We start from the raw sequence: 13,177 nt of genomic DNA on the forward strand, positions 1-13,177 counted from the left end.
GTGTGTGTGTGTGTGTGTGTGTGTGTGTGTGTGTGTGTGTGTATGGTATGTGGTGTGTATCTGGGACTGGGAAGTAAGTGTTGAGAAGTAAATTAGTTCTCTGGCAGCTGCTGATTTTAAAATGATCCTGTTCTGAGGCAAGAGTCAATAGCCATGCATAATTATTTTCTTGTCCTTGGCAGTGGGATGTTCTACGATGGGAACCATACCTATCTCATTGAACCAGAAGAAAATGACACCTCCCCAGTAAGTGCTCCTTCTGTTTTCTGTGGCAAATGTAAAAATTGAGATTGGGAGCTTTTCCCCTTCTTTTTTCCTCCTCTTTTTGTCTCTATTTTATTTTCTTATTTTTAGAGTCAGGATAATAAATATAAATATATCCATATATATAAAATTAAATACTAAGTCAAAATCACACAAGTGGGTTTTTTTAAGTCTGTGTTTTACTCTGTATATTGGAAATACTTTCTGAGGTGTTCTGAAGCCTCCATTTTTGTTCTTTCTCCACCATAATGTGCTATGATTTGTCTTAGTTTGCTCAGGCAGTCATAACAACACAGTGGGGGGCTTAAACAACAGAAATTTATTTTCGCACATATTTCGCACACTGGTGACTGGAAGTCCAAGATCCGGGTGCTGGCAGGGTCTGTGTCTGTTGAAGGCTCTGTCCTTGGCTTGTGATGGCCTCCTCCCTGCTGTGTGTCCACATAGCAGAGAGACAGAGCTGTGGTGTCTCTTCTTATAAGGGCACCTGCCCCACCCCACCCTGAAGACCTATTTTAACCTTTATTGCTTTTTCATAGGTCCTGTCCAAATACAGTCACATTGGGAATGAGGGCCTAAACATAGGAGTTTTGTGGGGGGACACAAACATTCAGTCTCTAACAGACCAACTCAATAGAAATGTTATTTTCCACCTCTCTTTTCTAGATTTCAGATTTTTCTCTGTTGCCTGTTGTCTGTAGGGCCTTGTGCTGATGAAATGTAGGGAAATCTAAGTTTTCTTAATTCTCTCCTTCCTTTTAGTTGCAACATGCATTTTCCACAAATTAGAAAAGCATTGAGTTTATATTGTAGACTGCAGAGAGAAACATAATACACTTCCATTCTTGCTCTGTGCACACAGATATTCTTCCTTGTATTCAACATTGTTCACTTAGGCAAGTAATTTCTAAAAATATACACTGTTTTGCCTCCCATAAAGGGAAGTGAATTATTTTTAACTTTTTTGTTGTTGTTGTTTTTATTTTTTTTTAAAGATTTTATTTATTTGACAGAGAGAGACTAGCAAGAGAGGGAACACAAACAGAGGGAGTGGGAGAGGGAGAAGCAGGCTTCCCGCTGGGAAGGAGCCTGATGAGGGGCTCAGTCCCAGGACCCCAGGATCATGACCTGAGCCAAAGGCAGACGCTTTACTGACTGAGCCACCCACGTGCCCAGGGGAAGCTATTTGTATTGTATTGTATTTTCTAGATGCCTGTTGTTGACTTTTATATCACTTTGCCTGGACAGGTGAAATTTTTTACAACAATATCATGAAACTTGACTGTTTATGACATTCTATTTTTTTTAATTGAAAGGAGCCAGAAATAATTATTTGAATGTTCATTAATTTTTCTTAGATGAAACATGGCTTTTTGTCTGTTGGTTTGTCACAGAACTTGTATGACATTTGAATTTTGGAGCAAGGTCCATTTGGCCATCTACTTACGCCAGTCATCTTAACTCCCTGATACGAGACGAGTGTGAGCTCTGCAATCTTTGCCTGGCAAAACTGTCTGGCTCTAAAAGTGGGTCAGGGATCCATGGAAAGGGACCAGTTATAAAAAGTATTAGCCCATTTTCCCAGATGTCTTACTTCTCCTTGGGGAAATAGGTTCATTCATTTATTTTCCATTACTACAGGCTTTGGCTTCTCTGTCTGCAGAGGCATTTTGTTTCTAATACGTGCTGGGGGAATCTGGGAGCAGGAGAGGGTTGTGAGGTGGCCCATTGCCTTTTCAAATCCAGGAGAGTGCGTAGTCAGGCTGTGGTTATTTTAGGAGTCTCAGCTTCTTCAGCTCTCATTGCCTGAGACTGAAGATAACTGGTTGCCTGTGCTTAATCTTGGTTATTTGTGTTCTTTCAGGAGGATTTCCATTTTCATTCAGTTTACAAGTCCAGACTGTTTGAATTTCCTTTGGATGATCTTCCATCTGGTATGATATTCATATTATGACTTTGAAAAAAAAGTCAACTTTAATAATTCATTTGAGTGCTTTAGAGCTAATCTATATGTGGAATACCCTTAGCTCATGACTGCTCATAACAATTTTAGAGAGAAAGGGACGTCAAGTCAAGGACATCAAGAGGGAGAATAAAATGCAAACTGACTTCATGTTTGTAGTGGATGAGTTTGGAAAGATACAGTTTGAGCACATTGAAGGAGACTTTTTAAAATTAGAAAAAGAGCAAGGTATTTCTGAGTGGAGAAATAATGTTAGGGCAAAAATTGGTCTGCATAGACAAAATATAGAAAACTTCACTTTCAGTGAGATACTGATTCTGTTAACACAGGGATGAACTTGTAATCATTTTCCTATTTGTTTTCCTCATCTCTTTTTGCCTCACCATTTTAAGAAAGAACGATTATAGATTAACACTTTTTATTATTTTTTAAAAAAGATATATTTATTTATTTTAGAGAGGGGGGAGGGGCAGAAGGGGAGGGAGAGACAGAATCTCAAGCGGACTCCCCAATTAACACAGAGCCTGACACAGGGCTCGATCTCACAACCCTGAGATTTTGACCTGAGCTGACGCCAAGAGTCAAACCGTTAACCGGCTGCACCACCCAGGTGCCCCTAATGCTTTTTATTTTTATGTGCTTTTTTTTGTGAAATTAGTCTTTGCTTCTCATGTGTGTTTGTTTACATTTATTTATAGATCTTAGTTTGAGTTGCTTCCAAATCTTCACATGACAAGTAGGGCAGAGTACTTATACTTTGCTCGTTAGTGGAGCAGTGATTGTATGGAGTGCATTTGTCTTTGGCTCTACAGGACTTAACCGGTTTTCTCCTACTGAAGGTAGAACACACTCAGAATGTCTAATGTGGAGAAGCTTCCTTTCCTCCTTAGTGAGCCCTGACCATGGCTATAGTACATTCTAATTTTTAATCTCATTTTTATCTTCGCTATAGCTCTGTGAGATTGATAGAATTATTCACATTTTGTAGATGAAGAAACAGGCTCAGCCAGCCTGTCTTTTCCAGGGTCCGACAGCTAGTCTGGGACTGAGCAGGGTGTGGATCGTGCCAGTGTGAGAATGTGTGCTTGGAGAGAGGCGCAGGGGAAGTGGTAGAATCATCCGACTAAGAGCACATCCTTATAAACTACTGCTTAGGAAAACCACTCAAACGTTTACATTGTTGGGGTGCCTGGCTGGCTCAGTTGGAAGAGCATGTGACTCTTAATCTCGGGGTCATGAGTTCAAGCCCCACATTGGGTGTAGAGATTACCTAAGTAAAAACTTAAAAAAGAAAAATTTACATTGTTTCCTCATTGGAAAATGAAATGAGTGTTTGCTAAGGTCCCTTCTCTAAAGTAGATTTCTAACTCCTTGATCTTCTACCCAGTTCTTCTCTCCTGCTGCAAAAGGGATAGAGGATCCTGTTTTACGGAACTCACTATTTTGAAAAATCTGCAAATAAGCATATAGATGCTCTTACTTTACACAGACACTTTAGGCTGTTCCTTCAGACAGTATGAAACTTTTTACAGTCCCTATTGTGGGAGGAAAGTAAATCATGACTAGGTTCCTGAGAATAAAGCTACAATCTAATAGGTCTTATTGGAAGCAATGAACATTAATTAATATTTAAAGTAATAAATAAGGATCCCCATAAGGACTTTAATGTAATCCAATTGTACAATTTGTTTTTTAGAATGAAGTGTTTTCCATCATAGTGGATTCTTTTTTTTTTTTTAAGATTTTATTTTAAAGTAATCTCTATACTCAACGTGGGGCTTGAACCTACAACACTGAGATCAAGAGTTGCACGCTCTACCGACTGAGCCAGCCAGGTGCCCCTAATTATACAATTTTTAAAAAAACTTTGTTCAGGGTTACTTTCCCACAGAAACTTTAAAGATGACTTGGCAGTTTTGCTGTAATTAAAATTAACTTTCAACATCTTCCAAAACTCAGGTCTGTCTCAATTAGTTTCTGGTTTTCTTTTCTTGTCAGAAGTTGGCACTGTCAATTTTAAGAGTGTTATTTGTCTTTCTAGATGCTTGGATTTATGATAAATTAGAAAAAAATTCTTGTGAAATAAGCTCAAGAGTAAGCTTTTTTTATTTTAGATTTAATAAAGTTTTCCTGGGTCCTGGATTATCAATACCTTTGTCTTGCTATGCATTTTGTATTTCCTAGAGATAGAATATGATCAGATGTTCCCCAAACTTGTTTAACTTATGGAACCTTTTGTTTTATATGACATAGCTCTTAGGATTAGTGTCCCTAAGAAAACATTTGAGAAAAGTTTATTTATTTCCTACAGACCCCTTAGCACAGTCTGTTTTTAAAATTCCTACCAGGAAATATATAAATCTTGTATACCATTAGATGATTTGGCACACGTGCACTCACTTGGTGAGATTTGGCACATTCCCATCATCCTGGTACCCTCCTTTGTGCCTCTTCCCAGTCAGCACCACACACTTCTGCAATCCCTTTTCTGACTTTTAGGTTAGCCTGTTTTAGGTCTTCATGCAAATGGAATCACACACTGTGTTCAGCTTCTTTTGCTTAGCATGTGCCCAGGAGATTAATGTTGTGAGAGGTGAGCAACAGTTCATTCTTTGTAATTACTGAGTATGTTCTGCTGTTTATTTATTTATTTATTTTTAAGATTTTATTTATTTGACAGAGAGAGAGACAGCGAGAGAGGGAACACAAGCAGGGGGAGTGGGAGAGGGAGAAGCAGGCTTCCCGCTGAGCAGGGAGCCCGATGCGAGGCTCGATCCCAGGACCCTGGGATCATGACCTGAGCTGAAGGCAGATGCTTAACGACTGAGCCACCCAGGTGCCCCTGTTCTGCTGTTTAAAGTTACCACAGTCTTTTATCCATTCTGTTGATGGACATTTGGGTTGTTTCCAGTTTTTGGCTATTAGGAATAAAAGGACTCTAAACCTTCTAATAAAAATCTGTTTTGTGGACACGTGTTTATATTTCTTCTGTCAAATACCTGGCAGTGGAAATACCGGGTCTTAAGGTAGGTGTGTATTTGACTGTATAATAGTGTTTCTCAAACTGCAGAATGTATCAGAGAATCACAGGCTGCTGGCTCCATGTCTAGAGGGCTTTTTCAAGCCCCTTAATTGAGATACGGTTGACATTAGAGAAAAGCTGTATGTAATTAATGCATACAACTTGACGAGTTTGGATATAAATGTACATCCATGAAGTCATCACCATAATCTATGCCATAAGCGTACCCATAACTCCAAAAGTTTCTTTCCACTGTCTTTATTATTGTTATTGTAGTATTAGTAGTAGTAGTGAAAAGAATACAATGTAAGATCTACACTGTTAACAAAATTTATATATGCAATATAATATTGTTAATTCTGGCCACTCTGCTGTACAGGAGATCTTTAGGACTTATGCATCTTGTACAACTGAAACTTTGTGCCCTTCAACTAATACCTCCCTGCTTCCCACTTTTCTCAGCTCCTGGCAACTATCATTCCACTTTCTGCTCCTAGGAGTTTGACTATTTCAGATTCCTCATATAAGTGGTATCATGTAGTATTTGTCCTTTTGTGTCTGGCTAGTTTCACTTAGTGTAATGTCCTCCAGGTTCATCCGTGTTGTCACAAATGGAAAGATTTCTTTTTTTTTTAAGGCCAAATAATACTTTATTGCATATTCATACCATATTTTCTTTTTTTTTTAAAGATTTTATTTATTTATTTGAGAGAGAGAGAATGAGAGATAGAGAGCATGAGAGGGAAGAGGGTCAGAGGGAGAAGCAGACTCCCCGCTGAGCAGGGAGCCCGATGTGGGACTCGATCCTAGGACCCTGGGATCATGACCTGAGCCGAAGGCAGTCGCTTAACCAACTGAGCCACCCAGGCACCCCCATAACATATTTTCTTTATCCATTCATCCACTGATGAATATTGAGGTTGTTTCTATATCTTGGCTATTGTGAATCATGCTACAATGAACATGGGAGGACAGGTATGTCTTTGAGATCCTGATTTCAATTCCTTTGACTATATACCCAGAAGTGGGATTGCAGGATCAAATGGTATTTCTATTTTAATTTTTTGAGAGGAACTTCCTCTCAAACTGGCTGTACCAGTTTCTAGAGTTTTTGATTCAGTTCATCATGGATAGGTTATGAGAATTTGCATTTCCCACAAGTCCCCAGGTAACGTTGATGTCTTTAGTTTTTGAATTGCACTCTGAGAACTCTGGTTGTATGAGAATTGCTGAACCTTTTTCTTAAAGTGGTTATACCATTTGACACTCTCATCAGCACTATCTGAGAGATCGTTTCACATCTTCACCAGCACTTGGTGTGTCATTCTTTAATGAAGGTCAGTCTTGGAAGCCTAGGCTGGCTATTCAGAAGATTCTTGATAAAGAATGTGGTAGTATTTATAGGAAAAATATGAGAAAAATTTGGAGATAAATTTTTCAAATTGTATTCATTCATGATATATTTTATTTAGTATTCATATGAACACAATTTTTTTGATTAATGTTCTATATTTAAGTGTAACATACATTATAAAATTTATAACCATATAGTTATAATTATATAATTTGTAAGTTATGATTTATATTAATTATTAATAACTATAACAATTGCTAATAGTTAATAACTAAATTGAATATAATTATATAATTTATATGACGAAGGGATAGTAAAACTTTGCCCTGTCTGAAAGAAACCTGGCAAATGCACTAAATTCATTTATTTTTATTTCCTTTTAGAATTTCAACAAGTACACATCACTCCACCAAAATTTATTTTGAAGGCAAGACCAAAAAGAAGTAAACGGCAGGTATGTATTCACAGGTATATTCCATGACGTTTTAAAAACACTTGGCAACTGCCAGTTGTTTAACTCTACATTAAGTCTCTATAAGAGGGTTAAGTCTTAGTTCAGGCATTTGTCAGGGTGTGGTAAACAGTAAGATGACAGATCTGTAGGAGCTGTGGAGGGAGGTCATGTTGTTTCATAGACTCAAAAAGGACTCATGATAGTGTTGATAATATGGTTATTCATCATAAAGGCAGATTATGGCCCTACCTATGGCATCTCTGGTTCTTTCTATCATAGGCCTCTTTTCTTGCCTGGGTTGTTTCACGTCATGGAGTCTACTTATAAAGATACCCCCTTGAGAGGGAATCCATCAGGTTTTAAAGCCACAGAATGCTCTTGTCACCCTTGAGCTACGTTGGAGTCTGGGATATAAACTCAGGATGTCCACTTTATGAATGTTCAGTGGATCTTGGACTTAGCAAAAATAATAAGTCCTTGTATCCTGCTTTACACCACATGAAGTGTAGGTACTGTTAATCCCCTTTCACAGGAAAAAAAAAATGATGTCTTTGAAATGTGAAAATGACCAGAAACGTAGAGCTGGGAAATGGTTGAGATAGAATAAGAACTCTAGTCATCAAAATTCCATATGATTTCTCTCATTTGTGGAGTCTAAGATGTATAAAATGAATAAACAAACAAAAAGCAAAATCAGATCTGTAAATATAGAGAACAAACTGGTGGTTGCCAGAGGGAAGTGAGTGGAGAGATGGGCAACATGGGTGAAGGACAGTAGGAGACACAGGCTTCCAGGTAGGAAATGAGTAAGTCGTGGGGGTAAAGGGCACAGCACAGGGAATAGTCAGTGATATTTTAAGAGTGTTGTCTGGTGACAGATGGCAGCCACCCTTGCAGTGAGCACAGAATAACGTATGAAGTTGAATCACTAGGTTGTACACCTGAAACTAATGTAACATCGTGTGTCCAGTATACTCAAAAAAGAAAAGGAAACAACAGAACCCTGGTTGGTTATTAGAATTAAGATATCATGTATTATGTATGTGTGTTTGGCATAAAAAACACAGGGTGAGAGAAATGGATCTCTAGTAAGATTTCTAGTAAGAAACCAGTTATCTTCTGTTTAAAATATGTTCAGTAAGTATGAAATAAAATAACTTTATAGGCACATTTCTAATGTGAATAATAATTGGTTTTTGTTTGTTTTATTGAGGCACAGGTATCTGTGCCTGGCTGTCTTCTAAAAATTTTAATTGTATTAACTCATTTAATCCTCATAACACTCTTATGAACAAGGTATTATTATTATCCCCATTTTACTGCTAAGGACTTTGAAGCGTAAGAAGCTTAAGAACCTTGCCCAGGGTAATAATGAGTTACCCAGTGGTGGAGTTCAGATTCTGACTTAGAATAAGTCTAGTCTCAGAGAAATGCTTATAACCATATATGCTTTATACATGCCTCTCAGAAGGCTTTGGGTTCCATGAATTGCTACCAGGAGCTTTATGTATTTTGTGAATATACGTATATATTGAGGCCCAGTTAAATAAATGAAGATTGCCAACAAGATTTAATTTGAAATAGTGTTTATTTTCATGAATTATGAGATCAGAGAATAGGATAATTTTATTTTTTCCTCAAATTTTTTATTTTTTTAATTAAGTTCAATTAATTAACATATAATGTATTATTGGTTTCAGAGGTAGAGGTCAGTGATTCATCAGTCTTATATAATACCCAGTGCTCATTACATCACATGCCCTCCCCAGTGTCCATCACCCAGTCACCCCACCCTTCAACTCCCTCCCCTCCAGCAACCCTGTTTGTTACCTATGATAAGAGTCTCTTATGGTTTGTCTCCCTCTCTGATTTCCTCTTGTTTAATTTTTCCCTCCCTTCCCCTGTGATCCTCTGTTTTGTTTCTTAAATTCCACATACAAGTGAGATCATATGATAAGTGTGGCATAATGGAAAAAGTTAATTTTACAACTCTTGTTAAAGACTGTGTTATAGATGAACTGCAGGGAACCAAGGCATATGGCTGCCTTAGTTTCTCCTACCAGTAGCATCCATTAATCATGATTTTGAAGATGGAGAAAATTCGTTGTTGAACAGACAGATATAACATAGCTGTAATAGATAAAACAAAACTGGCCTGGAAGCTCTCGAAACTATCTTAATAAAACTCTTATATCATTTGGGGGCTCCCATGAACCGTATCAGAGGAAGAAATGGCATTCTCAATCCCAAATTTGGAGATTAGAGAATAAAACTGTCCACTAGACACCCGCTGTATTCTCTCAGAGATCCTCAGAAGCTTAAATTAAACCAGAAAGAATGCACTTCATGTGTTACAGTCTCCAAGATAAACTGGTAAATGAAAATAACCTGATTTTGCCTGATGCAAAAGCTAGTGAAATAAATAGAAGTACTAAATAAAATATATGTTATGTTCGATTTTATATCCATAAATATTTCTGGAAGAAACCAATAACTGTGCTATACCCGTTGTGGGGAGAAAGGTTAGCAACTAGGTAGATGAACAGAAGTGAGAGGAAGAATTTGATCTTGAACCTCTTTATAGTTCTTTATTTAATCTTTGAATCATATGAATTTATTACCTGTTCAAAAATTGAGTAAAATCGACAAAAATGAAAAAAATTCTGAAGGAGTAAAAGTGGAAATGTTTATTTCTCTCATGTTTTAGTTTTTTTTAAATTAAAAACACTTTTTTCAGCCTTGTTGTAGTATAATTAATTGACAAAATTGTTAAGATACTTGAAGTATACAATGGGATGATTATATGTATATCTATCTATCTATCTATCTATATATATATAGAAAGGAAACCCCCCCATTGAGTTAATTAGTACATCCATCACCTCACATATTTACCTTTTTTTTTTCCCCCTTGGTGAAAACATTTAAGTTATGTCAGCAAATTTCAATTATATAATACAGTCTTATCAGTGTTGGTGTCCATCAACAAATGACTGGATCAAGAAAATGTGGTGTGTATATATATAGTGGAGTTTCATCCAGCCTTGGAAAAGAAGAAAATCCTATCATTTGTGACAACATGGATGAACCTGGAAAGCATTATGCTAAATGAAATAAACCAGACAGAAAAAGACAAATACTGCAGGGTATCACTTATATGTGGAACAAAAAAAAAAAAAAACCAAACTCATAAAACAGTAGAAAAGTGGCTGCCAGGGGCTGTGAGTGTTGGAAATCACAAGTGTTTGGAAAAAGGGTACAGTATAATATGTAACATAATATGTAACATATTTTTTAGTTTTCCACAGGGGGAAATGGAGGCTTCCATTTTCCCCCCTTCCAGTTCAGGGGGCTTATGTAGGTGCTATTTCCTTTACCATATTGCAGCTTCGTCGACATCCTCGTAACATAGAGGAGGAGACCAAATATATTGAGCTGATGATTGTCAACGATCATCTAATGGTAGGATGTGCTAAATTTTTTGTCGTTTGAACTTGTGTGTGCCAAGGGGTAAAACTGGTGGATGCAGAAATATGTTTAGAAGAAACAAGAAACCCAGAAAATTGTAACTTGGAAAAGACATTTGTGTATGTAGCCAAATGTATTTTGTTAGCCAGTAACAACCTTTAAATTGGAAACATTGTTAGGTAGAAGTAACTAGCAGTATTTTGTGACATTCCAGAAATATTTCTTTGATTTAGAGTTAGTCAGCCCTTTGGATTTGCTTAATGAATATTTGTATTTTGAAGAAATCAGTGAGGCACCAGTAATGGGACACTTTAGTTTGCAGCATACAACTTATGCTGATAAAAGAAAAGCAGTTTTTCAATTTCTGGCCTGCTATGCAACAAACCATATGGAAATGTTTATATATAGGCAAGCAGTGAAGATTTTAGGATAGGAATCTGGCAAAACTTCCTTCTTGCTGAGTCATTTATTTTGACCCAGAGTGTGTATATTCAGTGCACGGGCATGTTGCAGGAAGTAGCTTACATTTACAGCACAGCAGTGAGTTATAATGTTAATTGCTCTGTGTAACCAGAGTTTTAAACTAAACATGTTCCGTGATGCACATTGCTGAATTTTACTTAATTTCAGGGATAAGTGCGTTTTAATTTACTTTGAGTGATTTATTTGGGGGAAAATGTGTCATTTGTTTGCATATGATTAAACAAACATTGATCACCTATTGTTGCCAATAATAATAATAATAATAATAATAAAATCCAGATTGAGTTCTTCTTTGTTCAGGCTAGAACTAAGTTTTATCTTTCTAACCTCTTGGAAGTCAGTGAATGTTACTGTTTCCTGAGATTTTTACATGATCAGAATAAGTTGTAAGAACATATTATTTTGACTTTTTAAGATAGCGCACATTCAGATACCTGCAGAGATCTGTAGGCAGGTAACACAAATGAAGTAAGCCAGATGTAAAACAATAGGGAGGGGGTGAGGCCTGTGGCAAAAGAAAAGATAGGGCCTGTCTAATGGGAGTGGCTGCCTCTCAGTACTTGCTAGTTATCACCATCAGGGATGCTAATTTTAAGGGAAGCCAGAAATCAGGTTTTACATGCTATTTCGTGATGATATTTCATACTATTCACATACACTTTTTCTGGCTATCCACCTTACTTATATTTGTATGTCTTGCAATTCATAGACAACTTTCATATGTTTTTATCATTTTGAATAACAATTCTGTGTTAAAAATAAACTTGTGAAATGGATGGAATAGGTATTTTTTACTTCCTCTGGCAGTTAAGTAAACTGAGGCCTCAGATTCTTAAGAACCTTTCCTCAGACTACACAGCATATAAAGAACTAGTTCTCAGCTCTTATAATTATTTTACAGAAAGCCATAGAGATATTTCAGGTACACTATGTTTTCTCTGCTGAGGTGATTATTTGGAAGCCCTTCACTTGTTTTGTTTTGTTTCGCTTTCAGTTTAAAAAACATCGGCTTTCAGTTGTACATACCAATACATATGCGAAATCTGTGGTGAACATGGCGGATTTAGTAAGTATCAATCGATTCAATATTGCCATAGAGGAATTTCATCTCCTGATTGCTAACAGAATGGATAATATGGTTCTTATATTTTCGGTACTCGGAATTGCACTTTAGGCAAGGTATCCCATATGTAAGTCCCTAGTAACCTTGCAGTGGACTTTATTGTTTTTGATCTCTGGCTGGGAAGATGATAAAAGGAGGTGGTCAAAGTTACCCATGGATTGATGCTTGAAATTTCTCCTTATATTTTTCACACTGAAAAATAAAAAGTTGAGTCCCAGTCCTTAACGAAGATATTCATTGTGTACTTCCAACATTGGAGAAGCAGGTGGTTGAGCTATTTTCAAGAGAGTGCCTGGTTGTGTGTGAATGATGCACTAGTAATCCTACTGTATTTACTTTCTGCCTGACAAGGCAATGTGGGTACCTTCTCCATGAGTTTAATTGGGACCCGTCGGGTTTGTAGAAATTATATCCTAGGGGGGTCTTCGCTGTTCCATTCTTCTCTTGGGAAACCCAAGAATGCGTGAATTCTTTCTCCAGGGTGCCAGAAAAGAGACTCAGGGAGGTCCTTGAAAAAGGGTGCAAAAAAGTGATCTTTTATTTCTAATTAGTCCTCTGTTCTTTGGGTCTTAGTTGTGAACAGTTTGACTCTCTGTTACTCAAGGAAAATGCATGTGAATTAGAAAAATAATTCTCTCCCTTAAAGACAATAGAGTTTTTTACATTTAACTAGAACTCAAAGAGTTTTCATAAGAGGAGCTTTATAATCCTGGTCATAAATCATTTGATTTTACCACAATAGCTAGTGTATTCCTTTTGTTAATATACCAGATATATAAAGACCAACTGAAGACAAGGATAGTATTGGTTGCTATGGAAACCTGGGCAGCTGACAACAAGTTCGCCATATCTGAAAATCCATTGATCACTCTACGTGAGTTTATGAAATACAGGAGGGATTTTATCAAAGAGAAGAGTGATGCAGTTCACCTTTTTTCGTATGTAACTTACAATTTATTACTTTTTTTGGTTCCCTGTTGAATGCTGTATTACTTGTAACTGAGATGTAGCCTTTCTCCAGTATAATGCAATTAGGATTTGACATG

General features: G+C 37.0%; 1 protein-coding gene across 18 annotated transcripts in view; it reads left to right on the forward strand.

Moving 5' to 3' along the window:
* The window catches only part of ADAM22 (ADAM metallopeptidase domain 22), a 213,146-nt gene that overhangs the window by 139,564 nt on the left and 60,405 nt on the right, over window positions 1-13,177 (forward strand). For all 18 annotated transcript variants that reach the window (XM_073898755.1, XM_073898756.1, XM_073898759.1 and 15 more), the window contains exons 6-11: window positions 183-246; window positions 2,129-2,198; window positions 6,987-7,057; window positions 10,445-10,519; window positions 12,003-12,074; window positions 12,903-13,069. In XM_073898755.1, coding sequence (XP_073754856.1) covers window positions 183-246; window positions 2,129-2,198; window positions 6,987-7,057; window positions 10,445-10,519; window positions 12,003-12,074; window positions 12,903-13,069 — 519 coding nt within the window. The remainder of the gene's footprint in view (window positions 1-182; window positions 247-2,128; window positions 2,199-6,986; window positions 7,058-10,444; window positions 10,520-12,002; window positions 12,075-12,902; window positions 13,070-13,177) is intronic.

This window comes from Callorhinus ursinus, unplaced genomic scaffold, assembly GCF_003265705.2.
Source record: "Callorhinus ursinus isolate GAN/ISIS: 27379988/994484 unplaced genomic scaffold, GSC_fseal_2.0 scaffold12, whole genome shotgun sequence".
In the NCBI taxonomy this organism is placed as follows: Eukaryota; Metazoa; Chordata; class Mammalia; order Carnivora; family Otariidae; genus Callorhinus; species Callorhinus ursinus.